The sequence below is a fragment of the Eublepharis macularius genome, chromosome 8 (genome assembly GCF_028583425.1).
Source record: "Eublepharis macularius isolate TG4126 chromosome 8, MPM_Emac_v1.0, whole genome shotgun sequence".
Lineage (NCBI taxonomy): Eukaryota > Metazoa > Chordata > Lepidosauria > Squamata > Eublepharidae > Eublepharis > Eublepharis macularius.
This window is the reverse complement of record NC_072797.1, coordinates 1910475-1936108: the sequence shown is the minus strand read 5'-3', so window position 1 is coordinate 1936108 and position 25634 is coordinate 1910475. Positions and strand designations below refer to the sequence as shown.

At 50.6% G+C, this 25634-nt stretch overlaps 1 protein-coding gene across 4 annotated transcripts in view; it reads left to right on the top strand.

The window, feature by feature from the left end:
- Positions 1-25634, top strand: part of CNTFR (ciliary neurotrophic factor receptor) — a 379352-nt gene that overhangs the window by 216953 nt on the left and 136765 nt on the right. For all 4 annotated transcript variants that reach the window (XM_054986878.1, XM_054986875.1, XM_054986877.1 and 1 more), the window contains one exon: positions 2938-3019. In XM_054986878.1, coding sequence (XP_054842853.1) covers positions 2938-3019 — 82 coding nt within the window. The remainder of the gene's footprint in view (positions 1-2937; positions 3020-25634) is intronic.

The window sequence follows — 25634 nt, the reverse complement described above, 5'->3', positions numbered from 1 at the left end:
GTCCAGTCAGAGGAGGCAAGGTGGGGCTGGAGGGGTGGTGGGGCCGTCGGGTATAGCACGGCTGCTTCAGCCGGAGGCTCATCAGAAGCCTCTCTGCTGTGTCATGGCAGTTCCTTAGGAGGCACTCCAGGGTCCAGCTTACTAACTTGGCTAGCCCCCAAGGAGAAAGAGACGGCGTTGAGTTTCAGGGCAGGGTTTGGAGGCAGAGGGAGGGAAAGAAGCAGGAGAAGAGAACTCAAGTCGGAGGTCAGACGCAGGGAGTGTTTCCCTTCAGATACAGCTCCAGGGTTTTACCGAGTGCTCAGGCATAGTTGGGGAGGCGCTCTTGAGAGTCCACCTTGGGCTGGCTTGGTGGGCTAATCCACCCACGTCCCACTGCCTCTTTTCCCAGGATAGATGAGTGAGGAACCGTGCCTTGCTCAGTAGGCCGTGTGGTGCAGGCATTGTGCGAACTGACGCAGTGTATTGTCTGGGACTTACCTGTGGGGTGTGATGAGGGGGGTCCCCTTTCCTGCTCACTGAAGGGGGGGGGAGTGTTCGCAGGTGCCGTCTTGGGGTGCTTTCCCGCCGCTCAGATAGTGTCCTATTTTTATTTATTTTACTTATTTGTGTCATTTAGAGTCTGCCTTTCTCGCTGAGACTCAAGGCAGATTACATAGTGTGAGATTAATACAGTCAGTATCAAGGACATTTCAATAAACAATGCCAAAGGGTAAATAAATGCAAATTTACAAAGACATGGCATTAGCAAGAATCCAATACAGAGCCAAAGAAATGCTGAAACAGAACATAAGTCGTTCCAGGACTGCCATTAGACTACATAGAACTACCCAGTAGGGTACTACTTAAAGCAACAGGTCGTACATAAGGCAACATAGTGGTGAAGTCTATGGCCCCTAACTCATTAGTGAATCATCTCTTTGAGACCCCCTCCCCACAATACCGCCCTCCTATCTGAGTTAAAAGCCTGTTTGAATAATTCAGTTTTGCATCGTTTGTGGAAAGCCAGGAGGGTGGGGGCTCTCCTGACCTCGTCCGGCAGGCCGTTCCACAGGGTAGGGGCCACCACAAAGAAAGTCCATGTACGGGCTGCTGTTGATTTCGCCCATGTGCAGGCTGGCACCTGCAGCGGACCCTGTTCAGATGAGCAAAGCTGCCGTGGAGGAGTTTAGGGAGGGAGGCGGCCCCGTAGGTATGCTGGACCAAGGCCGTGAAGAGCTTTGTATGTGATAACCGATACCTTGAACTGAGCATGGTAACTGATGAGTAGCCAATGGAGCGACTGTAGAAAGGGAGTGATGTTCATGCTCATTAGACCGTCTGTAACTCTCTCCCAGCTTTGGGGGGGGGGTCAAATGGCACCCCCTGCCTAATTTCTAGAAGGACACACTGCAGAACCCTTTGTGCTGAGTCTCTGCCTGACGTGTTTAGAAAGGGAGGGAGGGGCAGACAGTGGGGCGAGTCTCCCCCCTTCTTGCCCTGTGTGTGAATTTCACAGGACTGTCCCTGCTTGAAGCAGAGAAGTGGACCAGACAGGCCTTTGTGGTGACCTGGTATGCTTAAAGGCAGCCCCTTGGCTACTTTGAATTTAAATTTCATTATGCTTAGTCATCTAATTTCTCCATCAAACCCACTTACCACAGTGAAGCTCCTGGTGTCTCTTTTTGTGGGATTTGAGTCCGGCAGCACCTTTGAGACCAACAAGATGTTCAGGGTATGAGCTTTTGAGAGTCGGAGCTCTCTTCTTTAGATACCGGGTGCCTCTCATATTTATTTAACTAAAATCTAGCCCTGATCTGGATCACCCAGGCTGGTCAGATCTCGGTGGCTAAGCAGGGTCAGCCCTGGTTAGTATGTGGATGGGAGTCCACCAAGGAAGTCCGAGGTTGCTGTGCAGAGTCAGGCAATGGCAAACCATCTCTGTATGTCTCTTGCCTTGAAAACCCCAGCAGGGGTTGCCATAGGTCAGTTATGAGTTGACTGCCAGTTCCCACCACCAAAACATTTATAAGCTCACTGCTCTCTCAGGCTATTCGGACCCAAGGCGGGTAGGCATGGCTGGTGGTGCAGCCCCACCGTGTAATTTTAAGACACTCAAACATGGCCTGGCTTGAGGGGCAGCCCCCACCTCCAATAACAACAACAACATTTGATTTAGATACCACCCTTCAGGACAACTTTAATGCCCACTCAGAGCAGTTTACAAAGTGTGTTATTATTATCCTCTTGACAATCACCCTCTGAGGTGGGTGGGGCTGAGAGAGCTCTAAGAGAGCTGTGACTGACCCAGGGTCACCCAACTGGCTTCAAGTGGAGGAGTGGGGAATCAAACCCAGCTCTCCATATTAGAATCCTGCCACTAACAACATTTGATTTAGATACCGCCCTCAGGACAACTTAACGCCCACTCAGAGTGGTTTACAAAGTGTGTTATTATTATCCCCACAACAATCACCCTGTGAGGTGGGTAGGGCTGAGAGAGCTCCGGAGAGCTGTGACTGACCCCAGGTCACCCAGCTGGCTTCAAGCGGAAGAGGAGTGGGGAATCAAACCCGGCTCTCCAGATTAGAGTCCTGCTGCTCTTACCCTCTACACCAAACTGGTTCCTAAGAAGAGGGAGCTTGTCTTTACAGGGGCTGAGAGTTATGCATTCCTAGACTGTGAAGGGTTAAAAGGGGTGGCACCTCCAAGTAATGCACCTGACGGGGACTGCGAGCCAGGTGCCCCATTTCGAAGGCTTGGCTGTGAACTGCCAGGGAGCTGCTCCACAAACCATTCTCTTGGCCTCCTCCCCGTGCGACGAAAGGACAGGACTATCTCCCATTTGCTGTCTCCGGGCTCTGACCTTGCAGGGCTTGATGCCTTCCCACCCGTCCTCTGCTGCCCCTCCGCCTCTTGCCCCACTTACCTGTTGCTGTTGTGTGTTTGCTCCCACAGATGGCGTTCCCCGTGCCATCCACATGCTACGTGGTGCTCGCCGCAGTGGTGGTAGTGTATGCTCAGAGGCACAGTCAGCAGGGTAAGTCTCTTCCTCTTCTTCTGTGGACCCCAAAGACACCTCCTTAACGGGAGTATGGATAAGATCACAGTATACCAAAGTTGCACATGTGTATTCTAATGAACTGTGTATGAACCTTAATGTAGTTTGTCAACAAGTTGTGTAACCACACCAATTTCCTTTTGTCTTTGACAACCAGTTAAAAGTAGTGGACAATAGTCGACGAATGATTCTTTAATTGCTAGAATGGACTGATGGTGATCGGCTCACTTAATTTTCCCATCGCCTTCTAGTGATTTATGCAGTTTATTTTGCACCTGCAACATGGCATCTCTTTTGGGCTAGGCAGAACGTCACGTGACTGAAAATCTAAAAAATCAGCTTAATCTAAAACCAATTGTATTTTTATATCGTTGTCACGTGCGAAAGATCTTAGAATGTTTCTGTTTATAGCACATGCTAACCCTGACAGCAGATCAAGGTTTTGCCAAAAGAAATTGCATGAAGATCTAGGTGAGAAAAATGTATTTGTCTGTGTGCTTATTGAAAATTCAATGCAGTTCATAGTAGATCTGATTTTAAATCTATCCTGGATTTATTTGAGAGAGGTTAGGAGAGTTGGTGCATGTACTTGTTCAATACTCATGGGTTTCATTTTAATAATCCTTTATATTTCATAATCTTATTATTTATTTATTTATTTATTTATTTATTTATGTAGTTACTTTATTTTATTTTATTTGACTTATATCCCGTCCTCCCCATGAATGGGCTCAGGGCAGCTCACATCGTAATTAAAACACAATAAATTAACAGTCAACTTTAAAAACAGATTTTAAAACTTATATTAAAATACTCTGGTGCCATTATATATAGGCTACTTTGGATACTAATAAAAGACCTGCATAGCTCATAGCTGTGGGTAAATCGCATAGCTGAGGGCAGTCATAGAAGGGGTAGCGATCTTAGATAGGATAAGGGGGGACACCCGCTGGTCCTCAACCAAAGGCCTGGCGGAACATCTCCGTTTTACAGGAGAACAGAATAGTTTGTCACTAAAGAATAAACATTATTCATTAATTCAATAAAGAATAAAAATTATTATTTCAATAAAGAATAAACATTAAAGTATAAAAGAAGTCACTGTATACCTTGATTGAAAGAGTTAAAACAAGGAGATCCCATATAAATTATTTGTACTAAATAACAGGTTCTTCTGAGAAAGATCTCAGTTTTTAGGTCTCATTATCCAAAGCCTTTGGAGCTGTTCAGAGTTGGGATATAAACCTCAGAAATGGACAGTTTGGAAGCTTTAATGAGGCATGGATAAGTAATCCGTTGCACTTCTCTGCAGTAGGCAGTGCCACAGCTATGGATGGCCTGGCTGGCAAGGGTGCCCATCTCTGAGAGGGGTGGCTCACACGTCCCAGATGAGCATTGACCACACAGATCTCTGTGTGTGGTGAAGAAGCGGTCATGGGATTGCATTGCTGCATGTCTTGCTGAAGGCCCAAGAGCTGTGCCTTGCCCCTCTCTGTGCTATCTCCTCTGGCACAATAAACGTGATTCTGAATTGTGAGAAAAGCAGCCGCCGCCACCCCTTATTCTGAGCAGGAGTGTTTCTGCACCAGCTGAAGTTTCCAGGCATGCCCTTCACGTGTGACCTCGCGTGTCCTAAAATTAACCCATCCAAAGGGGTAGCAAGTACAGTCGTGGCAGCTCCTCCCTTACCACGTGATCACCACCTTGTGCGCACAAATCCTACACATGTAAGAAATAAACGTGCATCGTGCAATGGTGGAGGGCACGAGAAGAGACATCCTAATTACAGTGCCGGCTCTTTTCTGACGGAGCAATTGAAAGATCCTCTGTGAATGGCGGCTCAGAAGGTGTGGGGAAGAGAGAAATGCAGAAGAGCAAGCTGAGAGCCTTGTGGCTCCTTGTAGACTGACCCGGGGGCCGTGGCTTCAGCCTACATTAGCCAGAGCCCACTTTGGCAGATGCTGCCACCAAAACCCTTTGTTGTTTTTGCAGCAAGAAGCTAAAATGGCCAGCCCTTTGAAGTGGGCATGGAAAATGTTGCATTTATTGTTGTCTTTTTAGGGGCTGCTAGCTGTGACAGACACAGAGGTGTATTCGGGGGCTCCCAGGTGAACCATCATCCAGGGACATATGCAGTGGCTCAGTGGGGCCTCTGTGTTTAGGGACAGTATATTTCTGAAAGTTGAGATTTACTGGACAAGCAGTGTGGAAGGGTGTTTTTCTGGCCCTGCTCATTGGCTTCCAGAGGCTGTTAGAATAAGGAGGATGAATTGTGGATGGACCTCTAGCAGAATCCCTCTTAAATTCTTGTGGACCATAACTTGGGCACTGAGTAGTGGCTGGTTTCAGACCAACAGTGAGTAACAGCTCCTCGTGCAACTCACAGCTAGCCATGTTAGTCTGTCTGTAGCAGTAGAAAAAAGCAAGAGTCCAGTAGCACCTATGAGACTAACAACATTTGTGGTAGGGGATGAGCTTTCGTGTATTTGAAGAAGTGAGCTGTGGCTCAGCCGATCACAAATTTTGTTAGTCTTATAGGTGCTTCTGGACTTTTGCTCTCATAGCTGGCCTGCGGAACACATGGTCGCCAGATTTCACTTTTAAAATGGATTAAATGCCTGTCAGTAAATACATGGAGCATGAGCCCACCAGGCAGGCCTCGGTTCCGGCGTTGCTGGCAGGCTTGGAGAAAAATGCCCCATCCCTTTAATGGAGGCTTAATGTGTGGAAATGGGCAGCATCGAGGTAAAGAAAGTCACTTGGTAAATTAAGCCTCCCATTAAGCCCTTATTAAAAGGGCAGGACATTCTTCTCAAGGCTGTTGCCAACCCTTCTTTGCTCCTCCGGCCCCAGATGCAGCTGTTTCCTGGGGGGGTTATCAGCTGGAGGTGGAAGAGGTCTGCAGTCGATCCCTTGTGCAGCTCTCTGAATGTCTCAGCCTGTGAAGGCATTGAGTTAGTGATGCAATGGAAATGCAGATAAAATTCTTTGTAGACCTCACTTTCCTTTGCTTGGCGTTGCCAACAACCTGGAGACAAAATGCCCTGCCCCCTTAGTGATGTTATCCACTTCCATGCCAGGAAAAGCATTGTCTGCCCCATTTCTACATATTATCGACAAGGCAGGGCATTTTTTTTCTCCAGGCTAGTTGGCAACTTTGCTGGGGCCACCAGTGCTCTTGACAAGTGTCCGCTCATCCTATTATGTCTCTGGGGAGCACATGAAGCCCAGAGGAGAGAATTATCCTGAAAAGCAACATCTTTCAATTTCTTGGGCCTCTGCAGTGGCCAGAAGGGCCCCCCCCCCCTCCATCAGAGGGGGACGGGGCGGCTTTGGTGACTCTTTGGCGCTTTCTTCCTTTCCAGCGCTCCAGTCCCATAATGGAGTTCTCCTAGAGCTTTCCATGTTTCCTAGCTTGCTTCCTGACTTCTCTATTTTTAAAAGCGTAATTCTCCATTATTGATCAACACCTTTCCTGAATTAACTCACGTTTAAATAATAATTATGTTTTCGCCCCAGAGAGTAGACAGAGAGGGAGATAAACACCCTTGGAAATGAATGAGCTTGTTCGGGCCGCATGCTGAGGTTAATATATTGATGGGTGTCCGAACTGCTGCGATCCCGTAGCTTAGTAACCAGCGCTAAGCAATTAGCCTCAATCATTACCAGGCAGATGGAGGGAGATTTTGCTTTCCCCTTCCCTCTCCCTTCTTCTGGTGCTAATCTTTGGCAATCAGTTCTGCTGCAGTGCCCCCCTGGGAAAGCAGCCCATTTGCAAGGGCTGATTGCATGGGGGGCAGGATGACACCTTTGACAGCCGGCAGGCTTCCCCGCTGACGTGCCCCACAGAACCTCTCACCCACCCCATGACATTCTCCTGCCTCCTTTTTAGCAGCTGTTTTGCATTGCTAGGTCTGCAGAAGCAAGCCACAATTTCATCCTGGCTTTCATTTTTTAAAATGCTCATCATGTGATTAAACAATACGCAACAATAAAGCGGCCTTTGACATGCCCTGGCAGTTCCCTTAAAGAGCCAGGCGAGTGCCGCTCCAAATCTGGGACCTGGGCATCTGGTCTGACCCCTTCTGTCTCGCTGTGTCTTTCCTAGCACCTTCCCAAAAGTACCCGTGGAGGCTGGGCAGAGAAGCAGATCTGTCTAGAGCCCCTCTGCAAAGCTGTTGCTGAAGCTGTGTTTACATGCCCTGGCTGGTGCCGCCTGCATACAAACAAACATGCATATTTTAAAGGCAGGAAAGGGCCCACAGGCCTCCCTTTAATACTGAATAATAAAATTTCCTCCTCCGTCCAGCAACATGGCTGGCGATCCCCAGGTAGAATCCCTCCTTCCTCTGTGAGAAGTCAAGAAGGGCAGGGCTAGAGCACGGTGGGTGGCTTGGAAAGCAACCAGGTAAGTGTCCCCTTCCTTTGAATGAACTCACGAAGGAGCTGTGGTCGGGCTAAGGGGTCGGCTTTGGCTCAGGGGCTCAGCATCTTCCCTGTGCCTGCAGAGGAGCTCTGGGTGGGCTTGCCTTGTGGGTTGCTTGGAGCTACAGGTGCAGCCTTGGAGCTGCTGCATTTGCTCACGAGGAGTCAGTGGCAGGGGGAAGGAATGGGCCAGAACCAAGGCAAAGGAAGCAGGTGAGAGACCTGCCTGAGCGAACAACAGGACTTTGTGGGAAAGAGTCAGCTGGCTGGCAAACAGGTATGTTTGGGGTTCCCTGACAGGCCCTGCAATGAGTTCCAACCCCCCTCCCTTCCCAAGTTTGTTCTCTTCCCAGCAAGGCAGGCCGCGGGAATTGTCCATGATCTTCTGGAGGCTGACCTTGTGGTCCGGCTTCTCTGCGCGGAGGCTTCTGCGGCAGCAGGTTCTGTTCCGGGGGCCACTGTTCCTTTCCTGAGCTCCCCATGCAGCAGCGGCGGCGGCCAAAATCTCAGAGTGAAATTGCAGGCTTTGGTTCCCTGCAGCAGAGTCCTCCACCCTCCCGCAAAGCAACGGGCAAGGGAGCAGGGCTCATGTCTGAGCTTGGGCTTCAGAGCCCAGACATGGCCATCTAGGGAGAAATACCGGAAATGGACCCCCCGGGGGGGGGGGGGCTGTCATGCCGGAACTCTCCCAGGCACTGCTGAATTTTAACCCCAGACAGCACCCTTTCTGTAAGGCCTTCCGGATGTTGCTTTGGGGGGGACCAGGGAGGGGAGGAGGCTTTTTTGCATGACGCAGTAGCAGAGGATGCAGTCTCGGGGGGGGGGCTCCTTCAGGTTGGGGGAGGTGTGGTTACAGGCACCCCTTTCCCCATCACAGACAGTGGGCAGTCATGCCTCAGGCACCCCCGTCACTGGCCAGCCAGATAAGAAGCAGAAGTTTAACAAACTACAGGAAAAAAGGCAGACAAGCCCCATGCTCGACAACGCACGCATTGTCATCAATCTGACAGACCGTCAACTCTCACCAGAAGAAACCTCCATCTTGGCAAAGGGAGGAAACTTTGCAGTCACCCCCACCAGAATTCCTGTGGAAGACATCATTGCAAATGTAGAAGCTGCCATTCGTCATCTACCTGAAGAGGAAGCTGAGGAAATAAGAGGAGAGACAGCCAGGATTCTACGAAAGGCAAAGCTTCCCACCAGCAATATAACACGCAAGGAGAGAAATGCCATCAAGACCCTCAATGCAGATCCAGACATCATCATTCTACCAGCTGATAAAGGCAATGCTACAGTGATCATGAAAACAGAGGAATACAAAAAGAAGATTAAGGAACTCCTGGACCCCTCCACCTACAAAAAACTAAAACGAGATCCCACTTGCAAAATCACCAGGCTAACAAATGCGCTGATCAAGAATTCCTCACTACATCCCGACACGCACAGAAAACTATGCAAGACTGAAGCACAGCCACCTAGACTATATGGACTCCCCAAAATACATAAGGATTCAGTCCCACTCTGACCCATTGTGAGTGCCATTGGTTCACCGACATATGAATTAGCTAAACATCTGGCCGTTCTCCTGCAGGACCACATCGGGAAAACCTCGTCTTACATCAAAGATTCAGCGGATTTCATCAACAAAATCAGTTCTCTGAAACTCAATCCACAAGATATACTTGTCAGTTTTGATGTTGTATCCCTGTTTACCAAGGTTCCAGTAAAAGACACTATTGCACTTATTAATCAGATTTTCCCAGAGGATGTAACAGCCTTATTCCACCATTGTCTGACAACCAGTTACTTCCAATGGGACAACGAATTCTATGAACAGATGGATGGGGTGGCCATGGGGAGCCCACTCAGCCCAGTTATAGCAAACTTCTACATGGAACATTTTGTTCCATGAATCAGCTCTAGAATCAGCACCCCACAAACCTAGTGTATGGTTCCGGTTTGTGGATGATACATTTATCATTTGGAGCCATGGGGAGGAAGAATTGATGGGGTTTTTGAATCATCTCAACAACATCCACCTGAACATACAATTCACAATGGAGAAAGAAATCGAGGGAAAACTCCCATTCCTGGATACCCGGGTCATCCGCAAAGCAAACTTTCAGTTAGGTCACAAGGTCTACAGGAAACCACCTCACACTGATCGGTACTTACACAAAAACTCTCTCTCTTCAACAACAAACAACGGAGGAGGAGAAAAGAGAGAGATCTCTCTCATCAACCACAACGGAGGAGGAGGAGGAAAAGAGAGAGATCGCTCTCAAGCAACAACAACGGGAGGAGGAGAAAAGAGAAGTCCTACAGGAAAAGTGTTTTTGCCATATATCAAAGAATTACTGATCAGATGGGAAAGCTTATGAAAAAGCATAACCTTCAAGCAGTATTCAGACCCACCGAAAAATACAACAGATGCTACGATCAGCAAAAGACAGTAGAGACCCCCTCACCTCTGCAGGAGTATACCGTATACCTGCAGCTGTGGACAAGTTTACATCGGGACCACAAAGCGTAGCATCCAAACAAGAATAAAAGAACATGAAAGACACTGCAGACTTGGACAACCTGAAAAATCAGCAGTGGCTGAACGTAGCCTAACTCAAACAGGGCACAGTATCTTATTCCAGGACACCAAAATACTGGACAGCACTTCCAACTATTTTGTCAGACTGCACAGGGAAGCCATTGAAATTCACAAGCATAAGCAAAACTTCAACAGGAAAGAAGAACCTTAAGAATGAACAGAGCATGGTTTCCAGTTCTGAAAAACACCAGGCTAACAAAACATTCTATCCCCGACAATAGCCCTGCAGAGAAGATTAGCACATCAAGTACCAATCCATATGCAAAAGAACCTCCTCAGATACAGTGAAGCCTCCGCCATTAGCATTCCACACCCTGGGAAACTCTTACAGGATGACTCAGCTCAACCCCACCCCTCCTGAGTAGATACAAATGACCTACATCTTTTCCACACTGTGACACTGAGAGATCTCTGTCTTTTGGTGCTACACCTCTGAAGATGCCAGCCACAGCTGCTGGCGAAACGTCAGGAACTACAATGCCAAGACCACGGCAATACAGCCCGGAAAACCCACGACAACCAACAGAGAGAGGCTTTGTTCTTATTTTGGATTCATTGCTCTCAACGATCCAGTTTCTTGCCGTCAAGTCAGCCCCCGCTTGTCAGGTTTGAAGACGAGGTCCTTGTAGACCTGTGGGTTCTAGCCCCCACCCCACCCCAGCCATTCTCTAGGGCCCTTTCCTAGAGGCAGCCTCGTTGGGGGCTGGCGTGGTGTCTCGGGCAGCAGTATTGGAGAACCTGACGAGAGGCTGCTCTTTGGGTGTTGCTCCTTTCCGCAGGACTTACACAGGAGAACTTTCCAGTAGCAGAGCTTGACCCCTGTGGATAGAAACATAGCACTGGAAGGGACTTCAAGGGTCATCTAGTCCAGCCCCCTGCACGACGCAGGAAATTCACAGCTCCCCCCCCCTGCACCTCAGTGCCCCCTGCTCTATGCTTAAAGGAAGGAAGCAAAAAACCTCCAGGATACCCAGCCAATCTGGCATGGAGGAACATTCCTTCCTGACCCCAAAGTGGCAATTGGCATTACCCTGGGCATGTAAGAAAAGGCCACATGAGAGTTAAGCTCTGGTTCATCCCTTCATGCCCTCCTCTCTCGATCTGTGTACATCCATATTAAGTCAGAGAATCGTCACAGCTGTCAGGTGGCCACCTCTCCTCTCCTTAAATGCCTCCAAGAAAGGAGAGCCCACCACCTCCCGAGGAAGCCGGTTCTGCTGAGGGACTGTCAGGAGATGAATGGCCTCCGGCAACACAGGTCTTGGGCTGGCCTTTTGTCACAAGGCACCAGCTGTGCGTTGTGCTCACAATCAAAGTGCAAAGCAGGCCCTTGAAGAGCGAAGTCTCACCAAGGAGACCTGTTTGCACAAATGCAGAAGAAACGGGAGGCCTGTGACTGCGGGGGGAGTGGGAGCGCAGCCACTCGCCTTGTAATGAGCATCCCAGGAAGGCTAATCAGAGGGGGAACTGAGCCGAGACTGCAAGTGGCGGGGGGGACGGGGGGGGTTGGCATGTGATTATCCTTATGTTATCCGGAGGGCCATTGATCCCACAGTGCCAGAACATTGCAAGTAGTGCTGGCATTTTAGGCTCAGGTGCAGAAAGTTAATTGCGGCGGGCTTCACTTTCTTTAATGGGGAGGGCTGCTGTTGGAGCGGTTCAGGAGAAATTAGTTCTGCTGCCTCTTCGGTGTGATGGGGGAGGGACGGCAGGATCGTTTCTGGCTGCATGCTGTGTTGCTTGTGAGACTGTGTTCCTCTCCTGGCAGGGGGCGTGAGGCTTTTCTTGGCTGTGTGCGCCTCCATCCTAGAGGCGTACCATTTTTGCTAAGTTTTGTGCCGAGAGGCTGATTCTGCACCCTGCGTAAATTATGCAACTTGACCGCATCACATTTGTACGTTTCGCCTTCTAGCAATAAGGGCTGCTGCCATTTTTTCCCCCGGAGTTCCGTTATGCTAAAACTGGACGGGAACGTGCATCAAGGCGGGGGACTGAAACCCTGTGCCTTGACTCCCAAGACACTCTTTCAACGACCCTAGACGATTTTAACAAGCATCGCTCCCATTAGGGCTAGAAGCTTTATTCTTTTGTTACTATTAATAATAATAAAAAGGCTTTAGTTCCCAGGAAGTTAAATTCTGCACCCGAGACCGCATTCTTTCTGTGTTCTCTTGTAGAATTCGAGCAGATGCTTGTGTTTTAATGTGCAACATAAACAGAGGCACAAGGATTTGGGATTGGGGCCCAGACTGGAGAGAGAGAGAGAGAGAGAGATGGGGAAGGTTAGGGAGGCAGCCAGATGTTTGTTTGTTTACCTTGTTTAAAATTGTTCTTAGTCCAGTCTTTGGTCCTTGAACCCCGAAACAGCTTATAGAAATGCCAGATTTAGAATAGGAGGGTCACAGTACAAATGACTAAAAATTAGCATGAAAAGCCAGTCAGTAGATAAATAAATCAACACAGCAACTGCCTAACTAATCGACTCAGCAGGGAAAAAAAAATCAATGAGTTTAAATCAAAGACCTGCCCATACGACACTTTTAAAACCGGTTTTCTAAAGGAAGCCAACGGAGGCTCAGCTCAGCATGGGGGAAAGAGGTGCCCTGGAGAAGGCCGTATTCCCCAGTGGTGACGTGAGTTGGATCAGGCCTCTCCAGCTGGCCAAACTGGATTGCTTTTCTGTTTCAGCCTCCTGCACTCGGCAGGCCGGCTGGGTCTAGGCTCCGCTGGAGGTAAGGCCCCAAGCTTGGCTGGCTAGAATGGGGCTTGGAGCACAGAGCTTGTATCGAGTAGACTGGTTGATCCAGAAAGGCAGCCTTCCCGAGCCTCAGCCTCAATCCTAAATTGCTGGGACTTATTCGGGCTCAGCTACACTTGCTGGCAAATGTGGGGGCTCCTGAAGCCCAGCAGTGCCTGGGCCAGGAGCCTGCGAAGCAGTACCCTGCTCAGAGTCTTATCCTGGATCCGGGGTTGCGACTGTGTGCTGCCAACCTCGTGCTTTGCCTCCTTTGCACTATCTCAGCCCAGGCCTTCCACCGACACCAACCTTGCAGAGTGGCCATGGGACCTGCAGGGCTGTGGGTCCCTGGGTGGCAGAGGCCTAGTGGTTATCTTAGAGGCTAGTGACAAGGGCTCACTTGCAGGATCTGCCAGGTGGACTCTGGCGCTGCTGGGGCATGGTCAGCAGGTGCCACTGCAGCCTCAGGCCCTCCCTGAGCCTGCTGGTCCTTCCGGTTCCCTGGCCTGGGCGGGTCAGCTGGGGTCATAACAGCCTCACCAATCCTATGAGACAGACAGTGCTGAGAGAGCATGCCAGGCCCAAGCACACCCGGTGAGGGATTTGAACCAGAACCTAGTCTGGCATTCTTTCCTCACGGGCTGTGGCAAGCTCGGATTAACTTGTCCGGAGTCTTTGAGTTGTTTCTGGGATACAGGCAGGTGTCAGCCCCAGGAACAGCCTAGAAAGAGGCAGAGGCACAGCCCAAGTACCTGCCTTTTGGATAAGTTTTGCAAAATGCAGCCCCCTCCTCCCCCCCCCCCACGGATGAACCCGGCTGCCGAGCTCCAGCCCTTATTAATTAACATTGATCGCCCTTCACTTAAAGCAATAAAAGGGATCTATAGTGAAATTAGGCACTGAGGTGTGATGGGGGGGGAGCTGAATGTTATTAGCCTGTCAGCGAAGGCAGCCAGGCAATTCCCAACGGAAGTCACCTGGCAGAGCAGGGGGAGGGCTTGGCGTATCTGCAGAGCTTGACATTTCCTATAGTGATTGACTTGAGCTCTGATAATTTTTATGCACTCGTTCTAATTTTTGTAATCCTAGTCACATTGTCTCATACAACGGATGAATACTTGTTGGAATGCTTTAGGCCGTTCCTGCATTAAACAGGGTTGGACTAGATGGTTTCTAAGAGCGGAACTACAAGTGACAAAAGGCACAGGTTGGACACTTGTCAGCTTCCCCTCAAGTTTTGGCGGGAAATGTAGGCAGCTTGGCGGAATGTTGGACAGGCGACAGTTGAAAAGTCCATTGGGCAGCAGTCAGAGAGCCAAGCTGCGAGACCAGGACGCCTACATTTCCCATCAAACCTTGAGGGAAGCTGACAAGTGTCGCACCTGAGGCTCCTTCCAACTCTAGGATTCTGTGGTTATTCACATTGCGCTGCGTTACACTGTGTAATCCATCTTGAGTCTCAGTGAGAAAGGCAGGCTGCAAATTTAAATAAATAAATAGATCTGCCCCTTCTCTAGCAGACAGGGGGTGTGAACGGTTTGCCTATTCTCACTCAAGCCCTTGATGCTCCACTGTGCTGCAGCCTCTTCCAAGGGAGGGTGGAGGTGTGTGTGTGTGTTGTGTTCCTGTCCCTTATGGGCTGCCCTCTCCTAGGGCTGCTGGTATTCCGGTGCCACAGTTGTTCCCTGGGACTTGTCGGCTCTTTGGGGAGTCTCTGGCTTGGGCAGTCCTCTTGCCCATTTGCTAGCAGTTAGTGCTCTGTGGGCAGGGCCTTTTTCCCTGGGGAAAGAGGGGGCGGAACTCAGTGGGTTGCCCCTTGGAGAAAATGGGTCACATGGCCGGTGGCCCCGCCCCCTGATCTCCAGGCAGAGGGGAGTTTAGATCGCCCTCCGTGCCAGCGTGGAGGGCGATCTCAACTCCCCTCTGTCTGGAGATCAGAGGGCGGGGCCACCGGCCATGTGACCATTTTCAAGAGGTGCCAGAACTCCGTATCCACCGCGTTCCCGCTGAAAAAAAGCCCTGTCTGTGGGTATCTATGCACCTCACAGTTATGTGCTCTGGATTGCATGGATAGGTCTGCTCAGGGTGGGGCCTTCTCTTACTTTGGCGGCAGCTGGACTAGATACCCTCTGGTGCAGTGGCACCTCAGAGACCAACTAGATTTCTCAAGGGTATACGCTTTTGAGCGTCAAAGCTCCCTTCTTCAGGTTGGTGCTGTTCTACTGCAGACCAACATGGCTGCCTGCCTGAAAAAGTCATTCGGGTGCCTCCCAAATCTAGGTGCCTGTCCTCTATTGCTCACCCTGTAGGCTGTGTTGAGGGTGTCCTCTTCCCGGGTGACTCCCCAGAGTGCTCTTTTGCTGCCCCTAATGTCCAGGGGTGGGGGTCCTTCCTGGGCCGTGGCAGGTGAATTTTTAAATTGGAGTTCTGTTTTTTTCTTTCCTGTTTTTCTCCTTTTCCTCCCTCTTCTGTCAAACTTGAGTACCCAGCAGGGCTCTTCAGCAACAAGAAGGGAAGGTTAGGAGGGGGCTGCGGAGGGAAGGAGACCATCCCCCCATCTCCGGCCGTGTCTGCTGCTGCTCAGTTTCTACAAGGGCACACCCCTTTCTTGGTCGCCTAGATTAAGAAGGCCTTTAACTTGCAATATTTTCTCTCCAGGAAGATAGATTCTGTTTATTAATGTATTACTTGTTAGAGGATGTCTTTTTATCAAAGCATGACAGAAAGCAAATCAAAGAATAAATCCAAAGAAAAATTCACCCAGAGTAATATACCCCGAATTACATGGCAAGTAAGGGGGAAAAACAAGGTCTTTGGGTACCTTCGGCTTTTTGCCCACGTCCCCAGTCCCTTTCACTAGTGTTTTACAATTATATTTCTGGCTGGCATGAGCAGAGATGTCCATTTATTGGTCCATCCCTCGAATTTCTAGTTGCCACGGGGCGGTGCGGGGGGGGAGAGTAGAAAAAGAACTGGATTAAGCTGGCAGGTGCCATCCTATCACCCTGTCCATCACAGAGCGGAATGAGGCATGGAGACAGCAGCTGGATTTGGTGCAACTCAACACTGGCCGTTCCCAAGAAGACCTGGATGCCTCTTCACATGCCGTTCTTATGTTTGAGCAGAGTGGTTAAGTGGTTGGGCTGTGAATCGGCACTCTGCTGGTTCGACTCCCACTGCTGCCATAAGCTCAGCAGGAGGGCTTGGGTCAGCCACTCCTCTCGGCCCCAGCTCCTCAGCTGTATTGTGGGGATAATAATAACACTGACTTTGTTCACCACTGGGCTGAGGCACTAATCTGTCCTAGAAGAGTGGTATATAAGCGCAGTTATTCTTATTCAGGGCAGAATTCTTTACTGAACGAGTTACTCAATTGCATAATTGTTTTTATTTGCTTTATTGAACCCCCGCCTTTCTCTGCAATGGGGGACCCAACGTGGCTTGCATCATTCCGTTCCTCCTTCATTTTATCTTCACCACAACACCCCTGTGAGTTAGGTTAGGCTGAGTTGGGGTGATGGGCCCGAGGGTCACCCCACAAGCTTTCGTGGCAGAACGGAGATTCGAACTGGGGTCTCCCAGATCCTCATCCACACTGACTCTCCAATTCAGTTTCATAAGCATCTGTCCGTCAACAGCGATTAGCCATGATGGCTCAGTTTCATTTTGTACAATTTTATATTGCTGTGACCCGCCCTGTGCCTGCTTGCGGGGAGGCCTGGCTATAAATGGAATGAAATGAAATGAAATAAATGGAGCCTCCTGAGATATCCTCTGCATACTGCTGACTGGGGGGCGTCAACAGAGTTGCAGCTCCAAGGGCCTCCATGCCCAACTTGTAGTCTTCTGCGGGGGGAGGGGGGGTCTGGTTGTCCACGGTGTGAAACCATGCTATGGACCATTGGTCTGATGCAGCACAGCTGGCTCATGTTCTCCTTCTAAGGGGGGGGGGGCAGAATCTGTGTGTTTAGAAGGATTCTTTTTTTTAAAAAAAAAATAAGGCAAATATTGACTTGGCCGATGGTTAGGAGAGCCTCCAAGCCTGTTTGTGAAGCACAGCAAATGCACAATATGAGGCATGTGCATCAACGCCATGGACTAGGAAATGTTGCTGATCCATATAAATGCCAGGAACGGGGGGGGGGGGGTGCATAAGATTCTCTGGATTGTACCAGGCTTGTCTAGGAACTCTGGAGCTCTCGTTTGGAAGAGACAGAGTGGAATAAAAAGCACTAATAATGGTGACATGTTTTAAAATTAAAATGCCAGAAAAGAAAGGGCTCCCGAGGGAGGGGGGGCAGAAACTCCCAGCACAAACGGAACATTTCACGGTGGAGCTGCAGCCCCAGCTTTTCTTCTGGGCTGAAGTGCTTTGTCCCCATAACACAAAGTAATTAATTTTAGGGGGGGAAAAACATACATATTTTGTTTCCTAAGCTGAGTGTGATTTGGGTGGGGGTCTGGAGGGAGAGATTCTTGGCTTCTGAAATGAGACTGCTGTGAAAAGGTCGTTAGAAGCAAGAGAATGAAGATGAAGTAATGAATAATAATAGAAAAGCAAGAAAAGGCTTCAGGAGACGAAGGGAACAAAACCGTGGAACAAAAGCGGCAGCCATCTGAGAGCCAGTTAGGACACGGAGTGGGAAAGCAGGCCTTCTAAAGGGAAGCCTCGTCCCCGCTTGGAATCAATGCAAATCTATGCGCAGAGGCATAGAAACGCACCATCAGAGGGAAAGCGCCTTTTTTGAGGCCTTCAATAGAGAACAATTCCTTCAAACCCACTAGCCAAAAGAAAAGAAAAGCCGCTCTTACGCCAGGCGAGAATCAGCATTTTTTTGTATTCTGCAGGGGGGGGGGAAGAGTAGGAAAAGCACTGATCTAGCCAGGGAACTTCGGGGAGCGTGCGCCTGTCTGGATCACAGGAGTAAAACGCCTGCCTTAATTGGGCTCCGAATCACAGAAGCAATCCCCTGACTTTCCGATGGGGGACTGTCTGCCGAGGAGTGCGGCTTGGGGAGTTGGGTTGGGGGCTTTCCTGGGAACGTGGATGCAGCAGAAGGGGGAAGGCTGCCGAGCCTGGGACTTTTCGGATTAGAAAAGAGATGACTAAAGGGGGATGTGATGGAGGTTTATAAAATTATGCACGAGGTAGAACAGGTGGACAGAGAGGACTTTTTCTCCCTCTCCCAAAACACTAGAACAGCGACTGTCTTGTTCACATACTCCTGATTGGGTCCCCTCGAGGTTTTCTGATGCAGTTCAGCACAAACAGTCCGCTTTTCGCTTGGTTGTCACTTGGTGGCTGCAGTTGTCACTTGGTGGCTGCAACTGGCAGCTGAATTTGTTCATTTCAAGAAGGAAATCACCTCCGTAACCAGAGCAAGTGTTTCCTGGGTCACAGCCATGCAGGTCATTAAACTGACTGACTTGTATAATATGCAGAATCACTTGCCGTCCATCCCCTGTGCAGCCAGAGACATCCTTGAAATGGCCAATACGGAGCGCGGCTGCCCGAGCTGGTGAGAATATCAGCTCGGTTTGTGAGGAGGAGGCACTGAGACGCTAGTAAGCTTCAACCTCTCCCCAAACCGGACACTGTGTTTTCCGAAGATTACTACATGCCTTTTGAAAATCGAAGGTGGCAGCAGGCAGCAGAAAGTTTTTAAGGTGGGTGGGTGGTGGCATCAATGTCTAATTGTGTGAGGGGAAACCTGTGCAGCCGTGCAAACAGGTCGTACCCAAATACATCCAGATGCATCCAAGCAGCTCACCCTGAACAGGACATCGGCTGAGCTGGTGGCCAGCGCTCCTCGTGCCCAGCCCTGAGCCACCTGGGTTGCTTGTGCTGTCCTCAGCCCTGTGGCTGGTACACAGGGGAGAGGACCAGCCCAGGACGCTCCAGGGAGGGGAAAGCACGGATTCCCTACTGTGTGTCATGCCACATACTGCTCTGTCATTGTGGTTACCTCCAGAAGCAACTAGGGTCCCCAGGTGCCGACCAGTGGCGGGAAAACTCCCATCCAGGGCTTTTTTTCTGTGAAAAGAGGTGGTGGAACTCAGTGGGTTGCCCTCGGAGAAAATGGTCACATGGCTGGTGGCCCCGCCCCCTGATCTCCAGACAGAGGGGAGTTGAGATTGCCCTCTGCGCCACTCCACGATGTGGAGGGCAATCTCAACTCCCTTCTGTCTGGAGATCAGGGGGCGGGGCCACCAGCCATGTGACCATTTTCAAGAGGTGCCGTAACTCCGTTCCCCCGCGTTCCCCCTGAAAAAAAGCCCTGCTCCCAGGGATTTGACTCCTTGCCTGTCCATCCACCAGTGACCAGTGGGAGGTGACAAGCCCCTGGAGATGGCCTGCCGCCAGCAGGCACCCCAGGGACACGTGCAGTGCACAAGTGGGCCAGTTTACAGTAGTCCTCTCTGTTATGATCTAATGTATGGTTCAAAGTTATCTCCTGACCTTTTTGACATGCTCCTTTCTAAAATGGCTTTGAAATGGAGAGTCCTGAAGCCTTGCAGGATTGGTACTAGATCCAGAGGAGTTAGCCGTGTTAGTCTGTAGTAGTAAAATAGTCCAGTAGCACCTTTTAAGACTAACCAATTTTATTGTAGCATAAGCTTTCGAGAGCTACAGCTCTCTTCGTCAGATGCGACTATATTGTAGCACAAGCTTTCAAGAACCACAGCTCTCTTTGTCAGATGCATCTCAATGCATCTGACAAAGAGAGCTGTGGTTCTCGAAAGCTTGTGCTACAATAAAGTTGGTTAGTCTTAAAGGTGCCACTGGACTCTTTACTAGGATTGGAAGGTAGTTCAAGGAGAAACTGGTGAGGAAGAAGTTTTCTTCTACGAGCTGTTAAGGAGGACAGTCTGTAGGATCCCGCCTTGCATACTTCAAATATTTATTCCTGTCCCTTGAGGTGTTTTCCAGCAAATGGGGGCGGGGGGGACACAACAAAATGGTGACTGCCTGTTAAACCTTCTAAAGACCTAATAAGAGCAATAAAATTTCGAAGTATCGGAATAAAGAGCTGCGGCGGGGCACTCAAAACCCAGTCCTGGGCTGTTTTGTCTAGATAGCAGGTGAGCCAGACTGGGAAGGGGCTGGAGCGCTGGGGTCCCACAACATACCCGACCTTGCTTGTGGGGCACACTGTTCAGGTCCTTTGTAGCTGCTCTCCGCCGCCAGGCAGCCTCAAGGAGCGTGGGGCGTCTCCTAGTTTGGGGGAGCCTCCTGCCCCCCACCACTCAGCTCCCTCTCAGCAAGCATCCATGGCTGGCCCTCCTCCTTGCAGGCTCCCCTCCTGCCTCTCTCCCCATAGCATTATTGCTCCACGGCCTGGCTCATTCGCCTAGCCAAAAGAGGAGGCTGGTCTCTGGCTTTCCCATCCAGCCATCGCCCTGTGTTTATGTGGGCTGGGATTAATTTCTCTCTTTAAACAATTCCGTCCAAATAAATATTTTCTTTTCCCAGCCTACTTTTCTTACTCGGAGCTTAATTGTGATGTGTTGGCTTTTTAAAAAATCCTGATCTTTAGTAAGTGACAAAACACCAGATGCACAGCCAAGAAAACAACCAGGCAGAGAATCTACCCCGGGGAGGAATTTTAAAAGCAATTAAATGAACAAGGAAAAAATAGTTTTGGGGGGGGATGTTAATTCAACGTCATGGTTATGATTTCACACACCCCAGAGCCCCCCAGCAGAGCGCTGTGGCATTCGCAAGACGGCCATAATGTGACCTTGCGCAGGCGGGACGGCGTGTAAAATGAGAGCGGGGAACGCCAAGGCAAATGAGCCGCTGGGGCCAATCCGGGCTTGGCTGGGAAGAGTGTGTTTTGGATGGGACCCAGTAGATCTTTTACACTTTCTCTAATGCCGCGATTCTTTATTTGAGTCTCATTTTAATGTCCTCATAAAAAAATGATTGCATGCACAGCCCGTGGCATCCCTTGTGGAAGGGAAAGAGTGTGGGGCTCTCGCCATGTGTGTAAGCAAAATGTGAGCTGAACTGAGGGCAGCCACAGCCACAGCCTTTCTTCGCACACTAACCCTCAGTCACCATCGCCCCGTGCACAATCTGGCCCTGTGCGCCACAGGCACCCGTGAAAGCTCTCAGGGCCACTTCATGGGGTGGCTCTGCATGCCGGGATCTGGTGGGGACTCCGTGAAAAGCAGGGAGCCTCTAATTCATACGGGAGGGTGCTGAAGTTGTTCTGAGCACAACTCGTGGGCGGAAGCATTCCCCTCTGAATCGGATTGCGGGAAAACCTGCTTTGATCCGGTTCAGAAGAGGAGCTGCAGGCACAGCGTCTCTGTGGACACCTGCCGTCTTTATAAGGAGGGGTGAAGCTAAGCTTCACATTCCGCCCCCTTCCCAGCCTTTAAAGGGCCTTTTCCTTTTCCCGCCTCAGCCCCACTTTAGCTTTACAGAGTGGCTCAGCTGGGAAAAGGAAGGAAAAGGGGCGGTTGCTGCCTGCGGGGGCGGCGGGGCATGAGCTTTGTCTCATCTGTGCTTTTGGACAGACGCAGTGGAGGAAAAGGAAGAGGGGCAGGTTGGGGTGAGGGTGGCGGCAGGGTGGAAAGGTTTGGTGCTGCTGCTGCCCTCTCCTGCCTGCCGGCATCATGGCTGCCGCATGTTTACAAACCCCCACGGGTCGGCTGTCTGTTCCACTTGCAATTTTAATGCATTCAGGACCGGAATCCCTTTGCAGAATAGATCCCTGAGGTTTACACTGCATGTTACGGGCCACAGCGGCTCTCAGAGACGCAAGTTCAGAGCCCCTCTTGCTTGCGGGGCACTGCCTAGTAGCCACGTACAAATTCTGCATCTTCCTTCATCTGTAAAATGGGAATAAGTGTGGCTGCCTTGAACACAACTGTGTGTGCGTTTGGGCTGATTATAGATGCCCCCTTCCATTACTCTCTTCACCCTCCTCCGCCTGCCCCCTTCTCCTCCACCTGGCACCAAAGGTTCCCTTTTGCTATTGGGCTTGATCTCTCCCTGGTGAAGGGCTCTGTCCCCTTTGCAAAGGCCCCTGACCCTGTGGCCTTCTCTCTGGCTCACACAACCCATGGGCAGCTGCAGCAGAAGCGGCCAAGGGGCCAGCTGAGCACTGCCGTGGGATGGGCATCTCTCCCTGAAGAACCAGCAGCATCCACAGGGAGGACCTTGGCAGGGCAGCCTTCTGAGGGTGGAGATGGTTGGCAGCTGCCAGAGGACTGTGATCCAGTGGGAGCCGCCCGGTTGCCCAAAGGGCCAGAATGAGAGAAATGGCTAGAAACTGGCTGCAGTGAGGGAAATGGCTAGAAACTGGCTGCAGCGAGGGAAATGGCTAGAAACTGGCTGCAACCAAGAGGCTGAAATGTTGGAGAAGTGGGCCAGGCTCCCCCTCTCACTCGCTTTCCCTTCTGAAATAGGATTCGAGCAGTTTCTCTGTCCAACCGATCTGCAGCCCCTTTGGCTGAAACACGAGGTCTGGCCTTCCCACCTGCGCCTCTCTGCCCGAGGCCTTTGCCTGGCCTTAGCCCTGTGTTGGTGGCCAGGTCCGGTCAAAGGGCCAGCAGGGAAATGCTCCCGAAGGCCCCAGAGTGCAGTTGCTCCCCAAAATGGATGGATTAGGTAATCCTGGGGTGGGTTTCACTGCCATTTCCTACTGGAAACCGGATCTCTTCAAACGTCCTCTTTCACTCACAGCCGAGGAGTAATTGGACACCGGGGTCCCGTCAACACGTCCGAAATCCCAGCCGCTCTGGGGACAGTGTCCCGAGAAACCCAGAGGTGTTTGTGAAGAAAGGCAAAGAGGAAAGGCTGCTCTGGTCTGCTTCATGTTTCTCGGTTTACAGCTTCCCTTGGCTGGAATGGGAAGCAGGCTCTCAGCCTCTCCGAAACGGGGCTCTGGAGGCAAGAGGCGTGAGGCAGCTGCCTGCCTCCCAGTCCTGCTCTTCTGGACAGCGTCAGAGAGAGACAGGCTTCCTCCCAGCCTCGGCTGGACTGGCCAGAGTGCAGGACGGAAGGGGAAGGAGGAGCCCTGTGGCTGAGGTAACCTCATGCCCGCCAGCCCGCCAGTTCACTCCTCCTCTGGTGTCTACCCACAAAGACAGGTCTGCCACAAACCAAGTGAAGCCAGTTGGAGGCGCCATTTGGGGGCCTCTGGCTTGGCCAGCAGAGTGGCCTTCTGGCCCCTCAAAGTTTACCTTCTTAACCCAGAAGTGCTTCTGGTTGTTCCTCTCCGGGGGCCTGTCTCGGACTCCAAGGCCTTCCCCGCCACTCAGACCTTTTTCTTCTCCATTATGAATGTGCCATATCCCTTTTGCTCCATGAAAGCCAGTTTGGTGTAGTGGTTAAGAGCAGCAGGACTCTAATCTGGAGAGCCCGGTTTGATTCCCCACTCCTCCGCTTGAAGCCAGCTGGGTGACCTTGGGTAAGTCACAGCTTCTCAGAGGTCTCTCATCCCCGCCCACCTCACAGGGTGATTGTTGTTGTGGGGATAATAACGACATACTTTGTAAACCACTCTGAGTGGGTGTTAAGTTGTCCTGAAGGGCAGTATATAAATCGAATGTTGTTGTTGTTACGGTTGCTTCTTGGTTAAAAGTTTTTCTTTCACATCTTTATTTTTATTTTATTTATTTATGTTATTTATAGTCCACGTTTCTCACTGGGATTCAACAACAATTCACACAGAGTAAGTCAGTACAGTCAACAGAATGGGACATCCAGTAAGCAGCGCAATAGGACTGGATTGCAGGAACCTGAAACGGAGCTGCAGCCGAGCGCGGATTCCTCGGCCTGACCCTGTCTTTGCACCTGGGATTTTGTTTGCAGTTGTCCTGAGCAGGAAGCAAAGTGTGCCCGGACCTGGTTTGGCTCTGGGTGAATGTGTGCAAGAAACAGAGAGGAGGAAGGGGGGTGAGATATCCTGGTAGAGCACTTCGGGGACTTCTCAGGGTTGAAGAAAAGCGCTCTGGGCATGCTCAGGAGTGTGTTGTTGTTATTGCTTCACGTGAACGTGTGATACTGTTTTAATGACCACAAGAGTTGAGTCTCTTGTTAGGGGAGGACATGGGCCCTGATTAAATTTCCTGTCTTTTTTATTTCAGCAGATGATGGTAAAGAATCATTTGCTAAAACGAAAGATACTGGTTAGGAACTAAGCTGTGGGGAAATGAATAATCCGAGTGACAGAAACAGATTAGGGGAGACAGAAGAATGTTTGTATCCTTCCCAAGTGTAGGAAGGGAAGAGAGGGGCGATTCTGCTGGGCCTTCATGAGGGTGACTCAGCCAAGTGAGATTAAGGAACCCAAGATAAAAATCCCAGGTGGCATCTTTTGGGGATATCCTAAACACACAGAGCCAAGCGGGGAGGGGAGGGGATTGCTTCTGAAAGAGGTTTTCCAGTCTGGCCAGTTGGCACAAATCAGGATGCGTCCCATTCAGCCTCTATAGAATAACAACAGCAACATTCAATTTATATACCGCCCTCCAGGACAACTTCATGCCCGCTCAGAGCGGTTTACAAAGTGTGTTATTACTATCCTCACAACAGTCACCCTGTGAGAGAAGACTGACCCAAGTTCACCCAGCTGGCTTCAAGCAGAGGAGTGGGGAATCAAACCCGGCTCTCCAGATTAGAGTCCCGCTGCTCTTAACCACTGCACCAAACTGGCTGCCTATAAAGGGACTGGACATTTTTTCCCAGATAGCTGGCAAAGTCTGTCGGTGTCCTTGAAAATGGAGGGTAGAGAGCCTTCAGTGGCCCTTGGAGCTGGGTGTGAGTTCCCTCTGCCACATCCTTTGCTGCTTGACAGCCAGGGAGTGCATCTGGTGCACATCTTGGGCTGCCTGAAAGCAGACAGATTAGCATGGCAGGTTTGTCTGTCTGCCTGTCTCTCTCTTTGGAGGGCAGTTGGCCTGGCCTGGCCAGATCTCAGAAGCTAAGTAGGGTCAGTACTTGGATAGGAGACCACCAAGGAAGACTCCGCAGAGGAAGGCAATGCCCAACCGCCTCTGCTTCTCATGTGCCTTGAAAGCCCCTTGCTGGGGTCACCATAAATCAGTTGCAACTTGACGGCACATGAGGCAAGCATTTATTTATTTATTCTTTTATGAGAAATAAATGCCTCTGCCTTGGCTGCATTTTGAACACTTGCTGGAACTCCCTCTGGGCTGTGACTCTCATTGTCTCCCCCCCCCCCCTCAAGTGCTGAGAACTCGTCTTAAAACCCCCTAACTAACGATTGCCCTGCTGAGCAACCGCCGGAAGGAGTGTGGGGGAGTTTTCCACACAGATGATCTCTTGTGACAACAGCATATTTGTTTGCTTGCCCAGTTGTCTCATCCTGTCATGAAAATCCCCCCTAAACGCTGCATTAACTTTCACGGAACATGCCCACGCCTCTTCCAGATGAATGGCTCAAGGGAAGAGGAGACACCCCCTCCGCTGGGGCTCTTCTGGCGCTTCCAGCTTAAAACAGTGTGGCAATGGCACGTAGGAGATTAAAGCGGCGAGGGTGTTTGGTCCCCTGGGAAGCCTTCTTTAGCACAAAGCTCCTGCTTCCTGGGTCCGTTCAGCACATGTCAGAGTTCTAAGTATGTGTTGTTCCAACTAATCCTGGGGAGACATTCCTACGGCCAGACAGGTGTGAACGGTGCCCCTGTGGATGTGGGTAGCAGCACTGCTTGTGAGTGCGGCTATTGGACAAAGGAGGGCAGTTTGCCAGCCATCTCTGTGCTGTCCTGGTCCACACGCTCCCTTTGTCCCCATCAGTGACTGGCAAGAAGAGCTCTCGGGAGGCCTAGGAGGGTGAACTTGGCAGGCAGGTGAG